This window comes from Pholcus phalangioides, unplaced genomic scaffold, assembly GCF_987345545.1.
Source record: "Pholcus phalangioides strain wild (caught in Gottingen) unplaced genomic scaffold, Ppha-v1.0 ptg000010l_1, whole genome shotgun sequence".
NCBI classification, from domain to species: Eukaryota; Metazoa; Arthropoda; class Arachnida; order Araneae; family Pholcidae; genus Pholcus; species Pholcus phalangioides.
In genome coordinates, this window is record NW_028301603.1 from 2,794,650 (window position 1) to 2,813,164 (window position 18,515).

The 18,515-nt window shown below is 33.9% G+C and overlaps 2 protein-coding genes across 11 annotated transcripts in view; one reads left to right on the forward strand and one right to left on the reverse strand.

Moving 5' to 3' along the window:
* LOC149080752 (uncharacterized) overlaps positions 1-4,206 on the forward strand; it is a 63,171-nt gene extending 58,965 nt beyond the window's left edge. For both annotated transcript variants that reach the window (XM_089237432.1, XM_089237433.1), the window contains 2 exons: positions 638-774; positions 890-4,206. In XM_089237432.1, coding sequence (XP_089093558.1) covers positions 638-774; positions 890-1,078 — 326 coding nt within the window. In that variant the 3' untranslated portion in view covers positions 1,079-4,206. The remainder of the gene's footprint in view (positions 1-637; positions 775-889) is intronic.
* Positions 4,207-5,735: 1,529 nt separating this feature from the next.
* The window catches only part of heph (polypyrimidine tract-binding protein 1 heph), a 117,597-nt gene continuing 104,817 nt past the window's right edge, over positions 5,736-18,515 (reverse strand). For all 9 annotated transcript variants that reach the window (XM_089237435.1, XM_089237437.1, XM_089237434.1 and 6 more), the window contains 5 exons: positions 17,144-17,241; positions 14,494-14,612; positions 13,972-14,049; positions 12,404-12,467; positions 5,736-9,363 (listed from right to left, as the gene is read on the reverse strand). In XM_089237435.1, coding sequence (XP_089093561.1) covers positions 9,295-9,363; positions 12,404-12,467; positions 13,972-14,049; positions 14,494-14,612; positions 17,144-17,241 — 428 coding nt within the window. In that variant the 3' untranslated portion in view covers positions 5,736-9,294. The remainder of the gene's footprint in view (positions 9,364-12,403; positions 12,468-13,971; positions 14,050-14,493; positions 14,613-17,143; positions 17,242-18,515) is intronic.

Below are 18,515 nucleotides of genomic sequence, written 5' to 3' on the forward strand. Positions count from 1 at the left end.
AAATTTCATTCTGAAACCTCTCCTTCAACACTACAAGGGGGCGCCAAAATGTGCGCTTGCCCCGGGTGACCAAGCATCTAGTTGCGGCCCTGGATAAACCTAATGTACAAAATTTTTATGTGCGGATGCGGAGCCCGTACTTAGGTTTTGACACATGCGGACGACGTCCGGACCCGCATGAACACTTCGAAGTTGCGGGCGAATTTCGCCTCGTCTGAAAGGCCCAGTATATTCCAATTGTTGAAACTTCTTCCGGACCAGCGTCCGCATCCGCTCCGTGTGAAAGGGCCCTTAGGGGAAGATGGAAAACATGCTCGAAGATGAAGCTGATTTTATAAACATGTTTGAGCTTGGCATTGACAAAATATGGGGGTGGGGAAGGTTGTGTTTAAGAACGCGAGATACCTCGCCAATGCCGCAGAAAAAGTTAATGCATAATTTTTATTTTTAAAAATCAACTTCCCGACCCCTTGCTTCTTGAAATTTTTACGTTCAACGAACGATCCCCACATTCTTTGTTATCCTTAAAATGATATTCATATTTTAAGAATCCGTGAAAGGGAATAATATCCACGTTCTAGGATCCCTAGAAATAATATTGCATAACTTATGGATGTAACTACTGTACATTTTACAGTCGTCGACCCAGGTCCGACGGTGTGCGTTTCCGAAGCTGGCTATTACGGGATGATATCCACCGTCATCATTCTAATGTGCCTGGTAATAGTCGTCATCATCGCTGCTTTCTTCTTCATCAGGAAAACGAAGCGTATGGTATGTCGATCGTGTCGTAATCGACGGCGCTATCTATCTACTCATATCCGTAAGTTTTCAATAATTTAACTGCATCCGTTAAATTATTATTAATATTGCTATTTTCGTTTCATAGGTGAAAGAGGCGACAGCGATGAGTTTCCCACCGCCGAGTTCGAACCACTTCGTATCCGAATTCCACGCTCCGAAATTCGCTGACCCCAGCGAACCCATTTATACAGACCCTTCTCTATTCGAAAAGCCACGCAGCATGAGGAGCTTGACCGTCGGTAACTTCAGCAAACTCAACATCAACCTCGAATGAACAAATTACGGCGATAGAAAACAATCGAGAAAAAAAAAAAATTATGGACAATGAGAAGTGGAATTATAACGAACATTCAATAATGATTGTTTATGTAAATTTGGGAGAAAACGCAGTTATGCCCGACGATCTCTGTGCAAGTAATGAACATTCTGTGTAGTCGATGCGTGGGATAATTGAACATTAGACATTATAAATGAGTGTTTACTGAAGTGAATAGGGAGTACGCAAGGGGAGAGATATAAAACAAGTTTATGGTGTACACTATTATTATTGCATTATTATTGACATTAAGCAAGTGAAAATTATTGTCGACATGGACAGAAAAAATTAAGCGATTATCAGTAATTTAATTGCAATGAAATCTTTCTGGTATGCAGTGTAAAAATTTTAGAAGGATAATAGTTATTGTCAAATTGTACGAGATAATTATCTTGTCATAAATTGATGAATTATGTAAAGGGGGCGTCAATTTACCTAGAGGGGTGTGTGCAGTCACCTTTGTGATTTTTTCATACATGCCACTGCTTACGCGCAAGTCGAGGGATGTCAAAATTTACGAAGGTATGATTCATGTGTAGTGTTACGTGAAGATCTAAGTATATAAAATTCTGATATACTACATACAGAATTCCAGAGCCTATTTTATTACGGATGAATGAGTGCAGATAGAATCTGGTTTATACCCCCCACCTCTCCCCTCGAAGTAACTACCCTGTGCAATTATGAATTTTTGTCATCGTTCGTACAAAGGTGTAAATACGGATTGCAGGCTTCTCTTCTTCGGAACCTGAAAAACCCTTAAGCAAATTCTTTACAAGAGGGAAAAAGTCACGTGGGGCAAGATCAGGGGGGAATGTAAGAGGTTGTGGAAGTATCCTAATGTGATGTTTTGACTAGTAATATGACACCAGGAGGGACCCGTGTGCAGCCGCATTATCATGATGTAGCACACGCGACTTGGTCTCCCAAAGAACTGGTAACTTGCGTCTTACCGAATGATTGCAGATATTTTAAGACACACAGGCCCCTTCTGGTATCAGATTTTTACCTGTCAAAACATCACACACATTACAATACTCTCCCACAACCATCTTATTTCCCCTGATCTTGCACCATGTGACTTTTTTCATTTATAAAGAATGGGGCAACGATTCTAAGATTTGCAAGAGGTGAGGTGCAGCGAGCAGCAACGAAAGCACTAGAGTATGAGGCAAAAGGAGGGATTTGCAATAAACATTTACATTTCTGTATGAAAGGTGGCAAAAATACATAACTACACGGGGTGGGGTAGTTACTTACGAAAGACACCAAATAAACAGGTTCTATCTGTACTCTTCTGTATTAAAATTCCAAAAAATTTTTAACGTAGTATATTTTGATATGGAATTCTTAATTCTGCGCTACTGTCTCACTCGGTGACCCATGAGCGTTATGGGAAATTTCCATTTCATATTTAGGCATCCGTTATAACTTTTATCTTTCCAAATTTGATTTTATCTTTAATTCAGCTCTATTTACACACCGAGACACAAAAATAAACATTTTTTTTTTTTGCTATTTACATGAAAAATTAATTAATCGCAATCACACACATGCTTCAGAAAATTAATAAAATAAACTTATTTTTCTTTTTTCAGTCACTGCCATCGATAATACAGTAGTCAAACTCGGTTATAACGACATTGAAGATTCCACGAAATCTTGCCGTTATAACCAAGGTTGAAATATTCAAGACCTAAGTATGAAAAATAATCTGATGCGATAAAATACTACGCATGAAATTTAAATTATGATTAAGCATGCCCATATTTTACCAAGAATGAAAAAAAAAAAACGATTTTGATCTTTATAAAAGCCTGGACATCACGAAATCTAACCAAAAATGATGCAAATTGAAAGCAAAATCGCCAATTATTGCTTATAAACCAGTCCTTGGCTGGATGTAGTATTACAGCAACCTTGAAGTGAATCAAAAGGTATTCTTGGGGGAAAATATATTGAACATGGAACGTGTGTGTGTGTGATGAATATTTCTATTTAACCGGCAATGAAATAACTCGCTTCTACAAAAGCCACTTATTTTAGCATTGGCAAGCCCAGATATTTTGTGAAGTTGATTTCTCAATGGAACTTTTCCCTATACTTTGCACCTGCTGAAAATTGACAGGAAGCCTACTTCATCAAAAAGCCCCCTCCCCACCTTCAAAATGGGGGCTGGGGATTTACATGATTTCTAATTGTCACTTGAAGGGTTGAACATATTCATTACAATTTATAATAATTTGATATCAAAATTATCTTCGTCCTAGGTTTGAGTAAAGATTACAAACTAAAATAAGAATCGTTCACAAAAAAAAAAAAAAAACACTGGACATTTTTCAGGACGGACAAAATTTCTGGAAAATATAGGAATTTTTTCGTTTATGGATCATGCCAATGAGGGAATTAGAGCGTCAAAACATGTGATAAATCATTTTTCATCATTAGGTATATTAATGGAATGAAAAACTAGCATTCTTCCTGAATGTGACCAGCTCTAATTCTAGAAATTTCTTGGGAAAATACCATAAAAACATGGAAGCAAAAGTGATAAAAAAAGTGTCGCTATATCTGGGGTAGTTGCTTTTCCATTAGCATTGTAAGCAAGGTTCTTTAGCTTTATTCTCTATGGAAATTGGGCTGAGAGTTATTGACATTATAACCGTGATGGTTCATTACAACCGAGGTCGTTATAACAGAGTTTGATGGTATTTGAAACAAATATTCCAATTACGTAATTATTGCAATAATGAAGCATGTTAGAGCAGTATTTTTATATGTTTATAACAATTTTTTTATCGTTGTGAAATATTCATGCAGACACAAGGTGGGAAAGATAAATTTTCATTGTAATTAATAAAAAAATGGAATTTTAAATTTATAGGGTAAGAAAAAGTTTCGAGATGACTTTTTTGTATAGAAAGCACTATTATATATGTCTATTGAGTGTATTTTCCCTCATTTTTCATCATCATTTCCTCACGGATTCATCATCAGCTGTGACTCGTTATAACTTTTCCTTTCAAAAATATTTCCAGAGTATATAGATTGAAAATAACTTGTATAAATAATAATTACTCAGTGTATAATTTATATGCGGTTTGCTAAATAAAAAAGTGTTCGCATGTGAATCCTTGGCTGAATTATTTGTTTTATTTCACTTGGAATCGATTTCTACTCGCACATAGAAAGTTTAATTACCCTCTTCTGCACTCAGGCAGAGACTGGTTTAAGTATTTTGCTGCCCGGTGCTGAAACGGCTTAAAACAAGCCTGGGAGGGGCAGTGAATTGTATGGCAACTTGTATCCAAGTGTGTAAAAAAAACCCAGCAAATAAACACACATGGATAAAGAATTTGTTTCACACAGTGCATTTTCCCCCCTAGAATGAAAAAAAAAGCCAATAATTCAAGAAACCTGAAAGTGAGGATAAAAGGGAGAAATTTCAAAAAGGTATGTTGACCCTCAAAGTAATTTAAAAAGGAGGAAAGGCAATCATAAATGATAGTATCTGATAACGGTAGGCATAATGACGATATGAAATTAATGGGAAAATATTCTAGAATTAATGGGAAAATATTCTAGAATTAATGGAAAATGATTACAGAACTGATAAAAATAATTACAAAATTAATGAAAATTCCGAATTCATGAAATAACTTCAGAATTAGTGAAAACTTTCAATAGTTTGGAGCCCTCCCTCCAAGTCCAACTCGTAGTCATGTACTGGTTTCACTAATTTCAAAAGTAATTGCTAATCAGAAGTATTTAATAAGAATTTTCAAATCAGAAATAAAGCGATTGATCCTGCTGATTTTTGTTAGCATTAACTCAATCTTTTTCAGATGTACCTACACTTTTCTTTTCAGAATATTCATTCTTTCAATGTAAGACTTAGCATGAAACTGAAGCCTGGACATCCTACGAGCTTATCTTTTCCACCTTCATGTATCAGACACAAATGAGCTGACCACTAATAAATGGGGACAACTATACGAACTAGATTGGTTTGTGTCAACACAAGCTTTATAGTACACTAAAGATGGTGTTGGTTGTGTGCATACTGGGGAATAAAGATTTTCAGCATTTCTCATCTTCCTATAAATTCTCATTCATCCAATTTTGAATCTGTTCATTTTATTACACCGCTCTTAGGTGTTCAAAAAAACGCATCTTTAAATTTTTGGCAGAGGCTGGAACGAATTAAATAATTTTTCTATAGAAACATACCGGAAATCTTGTTTCGTGCTAACGAACATGGTTCTGGAGCAAATCTTCGTTAGCCAAGGTACCACTTTAATATTAAAATACAATACGTCATTGTTAAACTTGATTGTCAGTATCATGGCAATAAAAAATCTGTTACCAGGTTTTTTTATATTTATTTAAATAAATTGTGTAATTAAAATTCAATATCATTCATTTCAAATAACTATTATATTTTTAATTTAAAATATATGGCAATATTATTTATATTTCTGATGAATTTTATTTAAGAAAATTGATATACCGCTAAAACATTAGCTGAATATTCGTTATTTGGCAAAATCATTATTCGTCCCATCCCTAGAAAGAAATAGCCTTTTACTCAAGAATAACTGGAAATCTTTTTTTTAAGGAAATTTTATTTCAAAGTACGACAAATAGGATGCAATGATACATGGTGTCATTAGGGGAAAAAAAAGAAAAAAAACATTACCATGTTTATAGAAGCAGCGAAAAGAGGGATATACATAGAGAAAGAATAGAGAAGATGCCCATAAATGGTAGCACCTCTTCGAAGGCACAGCTCACGATTTTGTGCATACACTGGCTACCAGAGCCACAAATGTAATGTGTGTACACAACAACACACACACACGTAATATATATAATTTTATGAATATGATATGGTTTACACTTTGTTTCTAATAGATCTGTGTACAGGTCATTTCGCGACAAGATATCTTAAATTTCATGTTTCTTTTTAAAAGGGAGAAAAATAATGTTAGTACCGAAACTGGCCAGTATCCCACATCGTCATCTTCATTAAACTCTTCACACACAAAAAAAAGTAAAAAAAAAAATTTTGCCCTATATTTTCAAACTTAAGGTTCATGATTAAGCTCGTGTGTATCGAAAGCACATATTTTCAGTTTTATTTTTTGTTACTTTTATACTTTGACATAAGACAAGCACGCGCAAGTAGTTTGGAACAAGAACAATTTCACTTCCAGTTTGGAGGAATGTTTTCACGGTGTATCAACAGAAATAGCAAACATGTGGTTTCGGAGAAATTAGTCTAATCATTCCGAAATCAAAACCAATAACACTGAAGTCTTTTTTTTTTTTCCCTCATGTCTTCTCGATATCAAACTACTTGCGCGGGATATCTTCTACATGAAACCAAGCTTTCATAATATAATGGTGTATACATATATATATATTTCTTCAAATTTCGATTTAGTATAAAAATATAACTACATGCTATAACCTTGGCTGTGTTCAAAACAAATCCTTATACATATATATTCCCTTTTCAGATTCCGACTAAAACTATAAGAGACTATACCTAAGTGCAATTGAACTTTAAGTGCCATACAAAAGAAAAAAACCTTGAAAATAAGGCATTTTTTCATATTGTCGCTATAGTTCGCTAAATAAATCGAGGAAGCACATTAACCAACCAACCAGCAGCTAAACATACAATATAATTTATACATAACAATTTGGAGGTAGAGCAAAGAAAAAAACATGACAGCCAGAAGAAATGAATCAACCGGCCGCGTTAGGAACACGTACACACCAGAAATAGACGCCCTGCTGATACCAACACCCAGAAATGAAAGAGGCGCATTTCTGGTAACCTGAATCCATATACAAATAATGTGGAATATATTCAACATTACACGCATTTGAATGCATAAAATATAAATTGGCAAAGCTTCTGCACGTGGAAGCAATCATCGGCCAAAGTATGGCAAGATGGCACTGCAAGCTACCATCATACTTCAGCTATCAATTTCGAAATTATACAAACACTCAAAAGGAAAGCTTCTTCTAATATCAACTGTTCCTGAATAGCAATTCTATAAATTAAAATGTCGTAATTCATTATTTCTTCAGAAGGAAGTAGAAATTACACTAATTTCTTGAGGGAATCCAGCAAGTACCGCAGTAGGTTAATCAGAAACAACAAAACTCAGTCCTTGACAGCCCTACAAGTTAAAGAGAGATGTGTATCGTTACATGAATCTAATGAAACTATTTTTGTCTTGTCAAAATTTTTCCGTAGAATTTCAAACATCACTTGTGCAATGGAATGTATTAAAGATTTAAAAGAAAATAAATCGTACAAGAGGGAAACTGACCGTTCACAGAAAAAATATTTTCAAGAAAACAAAACTGATTTCTATCTAAATTGTTTGTATTCGTACAAGCACATATGGCTAATACACAGAGGAAATACTTTTTGCAAGGGGTTTTGGTACAGAGGAAAAAGATTCAAAATTTTACGAACCACACAAACATTATTTTTGGAGGTATGATAATTTTAATCTATCACCATTTGCAAAAAAATTCTAATTTCTTAGAGAGATAAAATTTTTTGATTTGCGATTCAAAGAATCAGAGTCATGCCACGAAAATGTTTTTCCAGTCAATTTCATTGGTCATAATTTAGCTCAGACTTTACAAATATTAATTTGAATGCACAAGACCTCAATCACAAGCAGGGTAACAGTGAAAATTCTCGTTGGAATTTTAATCTGAACTAAAGAAATTCAAGATAGACAAGGTGAAACAATAAAACGGGTTTTGTCTTTCAGTTTCCCTAGAGAAATTCATTAAACCAGAAATTGTAATTGCTACAAATTTCCTTGTATAAGACAGAGCAACACACAAACACACTTATCCCCATATTTAGACACTACAGAAAGATCTCATCAATTTTGAAAAGTTATAAATCACTCAAAATAAAATGCAATGAAGCTGAAATTGAATATAACATCCACTTGGATGCTTGTGTGAGATTTTGTGCATCTACAAATTCAGAGAAAAATAACGATAGATTCAATTCAGATTTACAAAAAAAAAAAAAAAAAAAAAAAAGAATCATTACTGTATGAGTGATACATAACAAGGAAAAATCCAAACAGTGATACTACAAATAGATAAGCATAAACATGAAAAATACACAAGAGAAAAAAAAAAAACAAAATATAATAAATTGGGAAAGAAAAGTATACAAGGATTATGCGCAAATCGACACATGTAAATTCCCAGACAGCACGAAAATTATGATAAAGATCCAGCTAAACACGTACCTACGTACGCAACGTTAACATCCGATAGGTAAAAGAAAACATGGAAAAAAATAAAGATTGCTTGGAATTCTTCATTAGATTTTTCCAAATAGTCTCTTGTATTTGCTTCTGGTGGTTGTCTTTCAGAGAGGACCACACAGGAAGAAAAAAAAAATGCAAAAATATGATCTTTTACACATTAAAAATGAACGAAACACTTTCCACATTCTCTGTACTTGCCATTCCGTTCCTTCAAAATAACCCCTGTTGATAGGCACAAAGCCACAAGCTAATGACAGAACACTCGTTAAAATTACGAGGAAACTCTCAACACCCGTTTGTAAAATAATTTCCCCAGAATCAATCGCCTATATATATATAACTGTGAGAAGGGAAAAAAATCCTTTTGGTCCACATGAAATCCCACATTTTATATAAATCTTATTTTTTCCCCCCCAATTAACTACAACAGAATTTTATACGATATTTTCCACTTACATATACATATATAAAATAATGCAAAGCTTCATTTTTTCACTATAACGACTCATTATCTCTGTAAAAACAAAGTCACCAAAAAAATTTGGCAATAATTGAAAATCGATTTTAAAGTTCTAATTTTTTTTTCCGTCAAAATACTGTGGATTTGAAACTTGATTTAAAATAAAATGTCTGTACACTGATAAATCTTTTTTTTTTACAAAGATTTTATGGAGTTATAAAAAAGTTGTAAAAATGTTCTTTTTTTTATCACAGACTGGTTTTGGTTGTTTTGCGCAGTCTGGTTGATATATATGTATATAAAAAGGGGGAAATTGTTTCTTCATAATAGTAAAGTAGAGATTAAAAAGAGATATATATATATATGTAGAGAGAAAGAGAGGAAACATGTTAAATCTGCGATTTGGAGAAGGACACTCTCAGGTGACTCGAGTCGCTCAACTGGTAATTGTGCATCTTCTGCAAAAAATGAAATAAAACAAGTGATTACAGACTGGAAAGATATACACCATACATGTTAGCAACAACCATCACCCCAGAATGAAACTCAATATTTCATAAGAAACTGTTTATGATTTATTGGTCGATTAGCTTTATTTACATGAGTAATTGGTTCCGTAAAATAATCACAAGTAAGTTTTATGCAATGCCTTTGTTGTGGAAGATTTAGCCCTCCTCAAAAAATCATTGTCAAACTTTTGTTCAAAACATGGTGCTTGTTGGTTAGATTTTACTACCAATAGATTTTCCAATGTTTCTTTTGCCATGGTTGACCTAAACTGAGTGTTTGTCTTTGTTACATAACTAAAAATTCTCTCACATTGGGCATTGCTGTGAGGAATTGTTAGGATGAGCAGCATCAAGCTCGACAATCTCTTGAATTTTAATCCACCATCATTACTTTTGAGTTCACCTATCAATTTCCATTGATGCCAGCTTTTTCTTCTTTGAGAATTTCATCTGGAATTTGTTCATGCTGTAGATGGCAAAATCCAGACTGGATAATATCATAGGCCTCATCTTCATGTGAAATTTCAATTGCTCTTGAGATAACTGATGAATATTTTTTCATAAAAAAACGTGCTTTAGAAAATGATTTCTCCACTAAATCGATGTCAGCCACTTCAGCATTAAGGAACACTTCATGATCAATAGGGAACTTTTGAGTCATGTAATTACAAGTAGCAATGTAAAATTCTCACATAAGAATAAAACTTTACTTTTTGTGAATCTTTCAAAAGCAAAACCATTTTTTCTGAAGACCTACCAATCATTAAATCTGCATCAGATTTTTGGTTTTCAACTGAATCATATTTGATACTCTTAATTGAAGATGCCCTTTTCAAAACAGATGGCAAAACAAATTTTGACAATACATCTTCCAAGAGATGTAGAATTGATCTGGCCTTGTGAATAATGGGCTTATTCGATTGTAACAGTAAATTTGTCTTATCAAAAGATGGCAAAATAAATGTCAGAAATGAACAGATTGCTCTGTTTACATCATTTGACAAAAACATGAAAATTCTTTCCTCCCGTGCTAGTACAGAGGGCATTGTATTCTGGGACTGTTTTGATTTCTTTTCAGACACTTTAGATTTAGCAACATTTCCAATAGTTTCTTCATTTGTTCTTTTCTTACAATTCATTATATTTCCGACTTCTGGGATGGTAGAATGTTTAGGGGTATTTGCCTTATTTTGTTTTAGTTCTTCCCTGAAATACGACAGTAATTCTTTCCACTGCTCCAGCAATCTTGTCAAACATTTGTTTAAGGAGAGCCATCTTGTTGTTACATGTTTAAGTATTTTCCTAGTTTCTTTGCTACACAAAGTTTGAAACTTCTCTTTTCGCTTAGAAAATAATAAAAAATATCGATAAGATATTCTTTTACGTTTCCTGGGAGGCATTCTGATCCCTTTTCGGCAGCCAAATGAATGAGATGACACGGACAATTTATAACAGCTAAATGGTCATGGTCAATATTATTTTTTAAAAATGCTGCCACACCATTATATTTGCCAATCATAACAGGTGCATTGTCTACACTTAAGGCAATACAATTTCCCAATGGAATATTGTTTTCTTCTAAGCAGCTGATTATCGATTTGGAGATATTTTCTCCTGTACTATAACCAACCAGAACAGGCACATAGAATAAAAAAATTTCAATCCGACTACTTTTGGAACTGAATACTGTCACAACAATAAGTGGGTAGTAATTCTGAGATTTATTGCTGCTGTCAGTCGAAATCGAAAATAGGCCTTTTTGCATGAAATGGATCAATTCCATTTTTAAAGCGTTCCCCATTTCAGCAACAATGAAAATGTTTTCATTCTTGAACATGCATATTTTTTGGCAACTTCACCATCTGGAAACATTATCTTAAAAAGAATACTGGCATGCTCGGCACAAGACAATGGTAAGTTATGTTCCACGATGAACAATGTAAATAAACACTCGGCATGGATAACGGCATCAAAAGTGGAACAGCCTTGAGCAAAATTTAATTTTTTGTTACTTTCCGTAATCGTACAATTGTCCATATGCTTCTGTGTGTGAACGTGTTTTATGACATCTGCTTTGCATTTGTGTGCTACAGAAAAATCAACTCTACAAATGGAGCAGAAGGCAAACTGCTGGCCCTTCCTTGATTCAATTATACAAGGATAATCTGCCGTGAAACATTTCTTGAAAACACTCTGATATTTTCGATCAGCCATTGTGCGCTCAAAACATCGTACAAAAAAATATGTTTCGGTAGACTTATGCAGGGCTATCGGCTGTGAATCCGAAGAAAAGCTTCCATACGTACGTTGTTTATATTCACAGGTTTGAACGGCTTTGACCACACTTTAAAATTTTGTTACTGTCTAGAAAAATATCCCCATAAAGGTACCCTGGAGCACAGCCAGCCCGGAGTCAGCATTGTACAGTGTTTTCGCAAGCGCCCCCTATTTTGGTATTGAGATTAGTTTGAATATCGATGATTCCAGTAGGAAAAAAATTGTGTTTGAAGATCCGTGTACCAGAAGCCAGGGAATGGTCACAGCAGCTGATAGCCCTGCTTAATTCAACCATAACTGTATACCCGAAGAATATTTTGATTATTTAATAAGAATTTTGGTTATTTTAATAAGAATTTCGATTATTTCACCAGAAAAATAATCCGATTTTTTTTTCGCATCAAACCAGGCAATATGTAATTAAAATCCAGAAAGTTGGCAGGTCTGTAATCATGTAAAGTGAGTTGAATTTAACATGGGTAAGATATCTACTTCCTGTGAGACTTGTAAAGTGAGGGATACCTGTATTCACGTTTTCAAATATACATTCATGCAATCAGAAATTCTCCCGATGACAAAATATGGGTTATAAAATATCAAAAATTGACAAAATATTCTTAAGAGTTTGTAATTTTTAATTAACAAGCATAAAATATTGTAAGAGTAGCCGGAACCAAGTTAAAGGAATAAACAAATAATTTAGTATGCTTACAATGAGCGCAGTGACAGCCTCTTCGACACTGGTCAACTGGATGAGAGCCATTTTCTTGTCCTTCCTATAATGTTAATAACACTTTATAACAGGGATTCCGCTCAAAAAATTAGAAAAAGTACGACTAAAAAGTAAGATGAGGAGATGGGTGGGGGGGGGGGGGGGGGTACTTAGACAGCATAATCATATCGTAATGAAAAAATCCTTATTTTTAAATTTAAGTTTAAAAAATTATAGCATCATTTCAGTACCATATAAAATTGAGTTGAGCCAAAGCAAAATGAAAGAAATTACTTGGTAATAAAATCAATTTTTGGGCAAAACAGTGTACTAGCAACCACAGATAATTGTTTTCTGTCTCTCCTCGCAATATAAATAACATTCTTTTTTGGAGTCTTCCACAGTCCAGTCTGTTAACTCTTGGACAAAACGCAGCAAATTAAGAAAGCATGTAAGTTTTTTTTAAAAAATGACACTCTTTAGAAAACACTTTCAAGAGCACAGCGTGAAATGCGCAGATTACAAGGTCCAATGCAAATAAGTTAGTATAACCATCCAGTTCATCTTATGTAGTCGATTTTTTTAAAGGGGATTTTTTTTTTTACATTTTACATTTCAATGCAATCATTTTTGACAAGTGAAACTTTCTTTGCAGAGCTTTGTAAACACTGTGCCTTGGCATGCCCTAAAAATACAGAATATTGAATGCTATTGGGTAGCATCATTATCACCAAACCTAGAAAAGACATGTATCAACTGCTTTGTTGTCCAAGACCATGAACTAGTAAATAAAAATATATTTTTTTTCCATCCAGACAGAAGTTTTTAATGACTACTTGGTGAACCCTCAAACTAAGTAAAATAAAAATTAATAAATCAAATTATCCACATAAATCCCCAAATAATCTGAAAAATGATACAATTGCTACTTTGGCAGAATCAGTAATTGCAATCTACTACATTTGTATTATATGGTCATATACCGGTAACTTTCTTCACAATTAAAATAAATTACACAAATTTAGTTGATAGAATTTGGTGGAAAAGTGAAACAAAAACTAAAAAGATAGCTGAGCAATAAACACAGATGCAATGGTAAATTAGTGTTGCTCAAAAAAGTCAATATTGCCCCTCGAGAGGATGAAATGGACCAGGGAGGGATAATACTACTATACCATATTTGCACCTCATACACATTACCCTGTAAATTTCTATTGTTTATGTGAGTTGTGATGCCATCTGTCATACATATTTTAAAGGAAAAATGGCAAGTCCATGAAGGGACAGTACAGGCTACAGGTACAACCGTGGATTTTGTGGGTTGGATTAGTGAGAGATGGGGCCATGAGATTGAAATAAGAAATATCTGATTCAAAACATTTTAATTAAAAGGTGACAATCGCAAAACAAATTTAAATGTAATGTGAAAAATTTTGACGTAATTTGTTTTTTGAAGCAACACTGCACTATTCAAGAATGTGCAAAAACAGAAGTACTGCATTTACATTATCTCTTGAATCCACAGTAAATCCCACCGTCAATTTACGAAAGAGAGAAATATAACTTACGCAAAAAACTTGAAGGCAACGACAGTTCCTCCAGTTTCAGAAAATGCATCTCGAATCTGGTCTTCTGTAACACTTGGTCTGAAATTTCAAAAATACAAGTGGTAAGTATTTTAAACGCTAACACGCTAATAGCATTTTTTTAAACACAGGCTGGAGCCACAAAAAAACTTAAAAAACTTCAATAGGTGTGTTAACCCTTTATATCCTGACGATACTTTGACATACCAAATTAGCTAATTTGTTCTGAGCTTACTGTTTCAAAAACTTATTCTTTGTCTTTAATTAGAACTAAAATGACATACCAAATAATTTATATGATAACTATTATCATTGCATTTATACTTTCATTTTAATTTATAATTTTCTTATTCCACTTTTTTCAATGTCAGATATAAAGGGTTAATGTCTATCACAAGAGGATATTTCACTCTTTCTCAAAAAGTATGAGGGGGAAAACAGGATATTTTCAAAAATATGTCTCAAAAATTCAGCAGCAAAAATATTGTACAACATTATACTCACGGAATGTTTGAAAGATGCAAAGTGGATGATGGTGCATAAATGTTTTGGTAGTTCTTGGATCCAGGTTTCTTGAATCTGTGTAACGTCGATGTCGAATAATCTTTGGTCAAACCTGCATCCTGTTAATTAAAATTAGAGAAAAAAGAAAAATTGTTATCAACATATGCATATATATGAATGATGTAGATACATAAGCGAGTTAGATAGATGCTGATTCCCAGACTTGAAAAATCTGTAGTTTATCATGTGGTGAAATATTTCACACTGAAAGGAAAACTTATCATTTTATTTATACAATATTGCTTGGCCGAGGCCTATAAAAGGAAATGTGGTGGTAAGTTTGACAGAGACGATTGATGTTACAAAGGAAATTGGAAACTGTTGTACAATCAATAATGTTTTATAAATAAAAGGGAAACAGGATTTTTTCGGATGGTGACCATGTGTGGGCTGTTTTTCCCGGGAGGTTCCAATAATTTTAACTCAATTTTTTTAAAATAAAAAATGCTGTGCAAGTACTCTTTTAGTTTTGAGTAGAGAAATGGATACAATACATTAGGGCTCCCTATTCTTTGAGATTCTACATTTTGGTAGTAAACAACAATCAGTCTTCCCCCCCCCCCAACCTCAGCATTGTATTTTTTCCCTTCTCCTGCTAAGGTTTTACAAGAGAGAAAAAAAAAAATGCATGCATAGGGGAAGGGTCCCTGAGAGAGGAAGAAAGAATGAAAAACTTACTCTTCTAATCTTTCTCCTCATTTTAATTTCTATATATTAAGAATAACACCAGTTTTGGAAATTTATCTTTGATACTTCAAATAAGCATCCTCCAAATTCGTTGACAAAAGCAGGGCTCCCACTCAACAAATTAGAAAGAGTAGGGCGAAGGAGGGTACCCCTTAGACAACATAATCATATAGCATAATGAAAAAAATTTAAAAACTTTTTTCCCGTAGCACTATTTCAGTATCTTGTATGATTGACTCGAGCCAAAGCAAAACGACAGAAATGATGGTTACAAACAATTTTTGGCAAAAATAGGGTATTAATAACCACATAATTCTTTTCTGTCTCTCCTCACAATATATATTACATTCTTTTTTTTTAAACTTCCACAGTTCAGTCTGTCTCTTCGAAAATGAACAGCAAATTATGAAGACATGCAAGTTTTTAAGAATGACACTCTTTCTATACCACTTCCAAAAACAAAATGTGTGAATTACAAGGTCTGATAAATAAATCAAGGTGTGAACCAGATGATTTTACTGCGTTGTTTATCCCTTTTTTTTTTTTAAAGAATTTGTTTCAATTTAATGTTTACAATGCCAGTCAGAAGATAATTGAATGTTATTGGGTATCATCAGAGTCAACAAAACCTAGAATAGGCCTATGTACCAAGCTGTTTTATTATGCAAACTATTGTTTCCCCTATACAGAAAATGTGCATCATAATTTTGAATGATGAATGTTAGTTACTGTCCAAGACCATGAAGTAGTAAATACAAAATTACTTATTTTCAACCAGTCAGAATTTTTCAATCACTACTCTACTCGTTGAACCCTTAAATTAAACCAGCGGTTCTCAACCTTTTTTGACTCGCGGAACCATTTTTAGTAAAAGAAATTCTATGGCGGAGCCCCGTAGGTCCATTTTTAATTATCCATTAAAGTTACTGTGATTTATTTTCACTATTTAAAAATATTTATAATTTTTTTTTTTAAATTTCACTTTTTTTATTGTCCTCAAGCAGCCGCGGAGCCCCTGAAGAGTGCACAAGGAGTCCGAAGGGCTCCGCGGAGCACCGGTTGAGAACCGCTGAATTAAACAAATGTAAAATTAATAAACCACTAAATGGTCCACATACACCTTCCCCCCCCCCAAATAAATTTAAAGCCATACAATTTCTGCTTTGGCAGAATCATTAATTGCAATCGACTACATTTGCATTATTTGACATTATATCAATGATTCCTTCCTCAATTAAAATTAATTACACAAATTTTGTTGATAGGTTTTGGTAAAAAAAAGTAGGAAAAGTAAGACAAAAGTAGGATGAGTGACAGCCCTGAAAAAGCTTTAAAAAAATCTAAATTTTACTTCAATTTAAAAAAACAAACAAAATTCAGAAATGTTTATGGGATATTCCTTCCACATCAAAACAGTATGTCTGGAACTTCACTCATAACGCATGAGTGACACACGTAAATATTAGTGTTCGAGAAAGATACGCGTCAGCTTTGATGCTGGCACAGACTACTGAAAATTTTGTGTGAACACTGCTATGTTGCAGAGCTTGACAAATCGCAAAAAATATTTAAATACCAGCCCGATTTATAAGGAGCCAGGCATGGTAGTTTGCTCAAGAAAAACAGTCCTAAATAATATTTTATTTTCCCTATATTAAAAGAAATAAGAATGAATGAATGAATGAGGTAATAAAATCAGAAAATTTTAGGGGCACCAATACCAATTTTCTAGTCATTATGGCAACCTGGTGACTGGGATTTGTCCAGCCCTGCTATATTGTCAAAAATTACAATCAAACACATGGAAAACTGTAAAATCATATTTGCATCGCCTGTGATATTCTGATATGAAAGGTGGAAAATTGATTGATGGGAAAAAAATTATATTTCAATATTAACATACAGGTTGTCCTTCCTTGGGCATTTGAACAGTCTGATGCTTTGATATTGTGACACGCAACTGCTTGCCATACACTCTCACCCTGTCCAAGTGAGTCATAGCTGCAATAGAATGAAAGATTATTAAATAGGCATTTTTTTCGCTGGATAACATATTGTCAAACATGTATCCAACTTCAGAAACATTCCAATCAAAAAAAGGGTGCAAATAAGTTTCAAAACATCAACATATACAGCAGGGGTGCTCAACTATTTTCAAAGTATGGGCTGATTAGATGATTTTATAATATTCATGGGCTACTAAAATGATTTTATATAGCTGCAAGCCGAAATGAAATGACAGCTCATAATGTTGAATATTTTTTGCTTCCAATTTAAAAGTGAGCATAATGACAAAAAAAACCTGTGTATAATTTCCGGCTGAATTTATCCCTGTCAACACTGTCACAACAAGCAGAGGGCTGGCAACCTAGAGGCATCAAATCCACCCATTTTTTATTCAAAATCACGGGAAGGCGATACCAAAATGGATGAATGATGCCTTAGGCACCCATCTATTTTTGTTCCTAGCTGTGTCCAAGTATAATGAATTTTGGTGCAGTATTTATTCACCAGTCTTCTTGGCATCTACTGTGAAAACTACCATCAAAGGTGATCATGATTACCATACCTGATCAGAGTACCCACTGTTTAATTATTAAAAGAAAAATTAAATTCAACAATAACTTTGTGCATTTTTGGTTAAGGACAATACTGATATACTGATCACTACCGATCAATCTAAATTTTTATCAGTAAATAATCAAATTAGGATTGAGCCCCAAAGCAGAATATGCAGAATGATCCAGAAGAATTTTAAGAATAATGTAGAAAACATTATATAGGAAGTTTTACTGCGGAACATTTCCGGTCAGCCGAGGGCTCATTGCAGAACAATGCAAAATATTCTGCTTTGGGTTTGAGGTTGTGGTCCACATATGTTGAACATATGTGATATACTGGTGTAGATGATAGCTAGGAGCTGGGGGTTCCGAGATCAATTTGAAACTCCATAATGGGCAATATTGATGCATGCTTGTTACATGAAAGTTCGTCATTCCTCAAATATTTTCAGGGTAGTTTTCCAAAAATGAACACTTTCATTCACAAATGACCATAGAATTTCATGGAGCATATTCTGCCAACACTGTACTACATAAAGCCAGGGTCCTTGATTCATTGGGGGAGGGTAAGATTTTCAGCTAATAGAAAAGCATATATTACACATTTCATACATAATTTGTAGATGATTTGTTGCAATGCTTACATGTTTGTTAATTTACCTTTTTATTTTGTCATGGATATAACGAGTAATGGTTAATGTGTGCAAATGCACG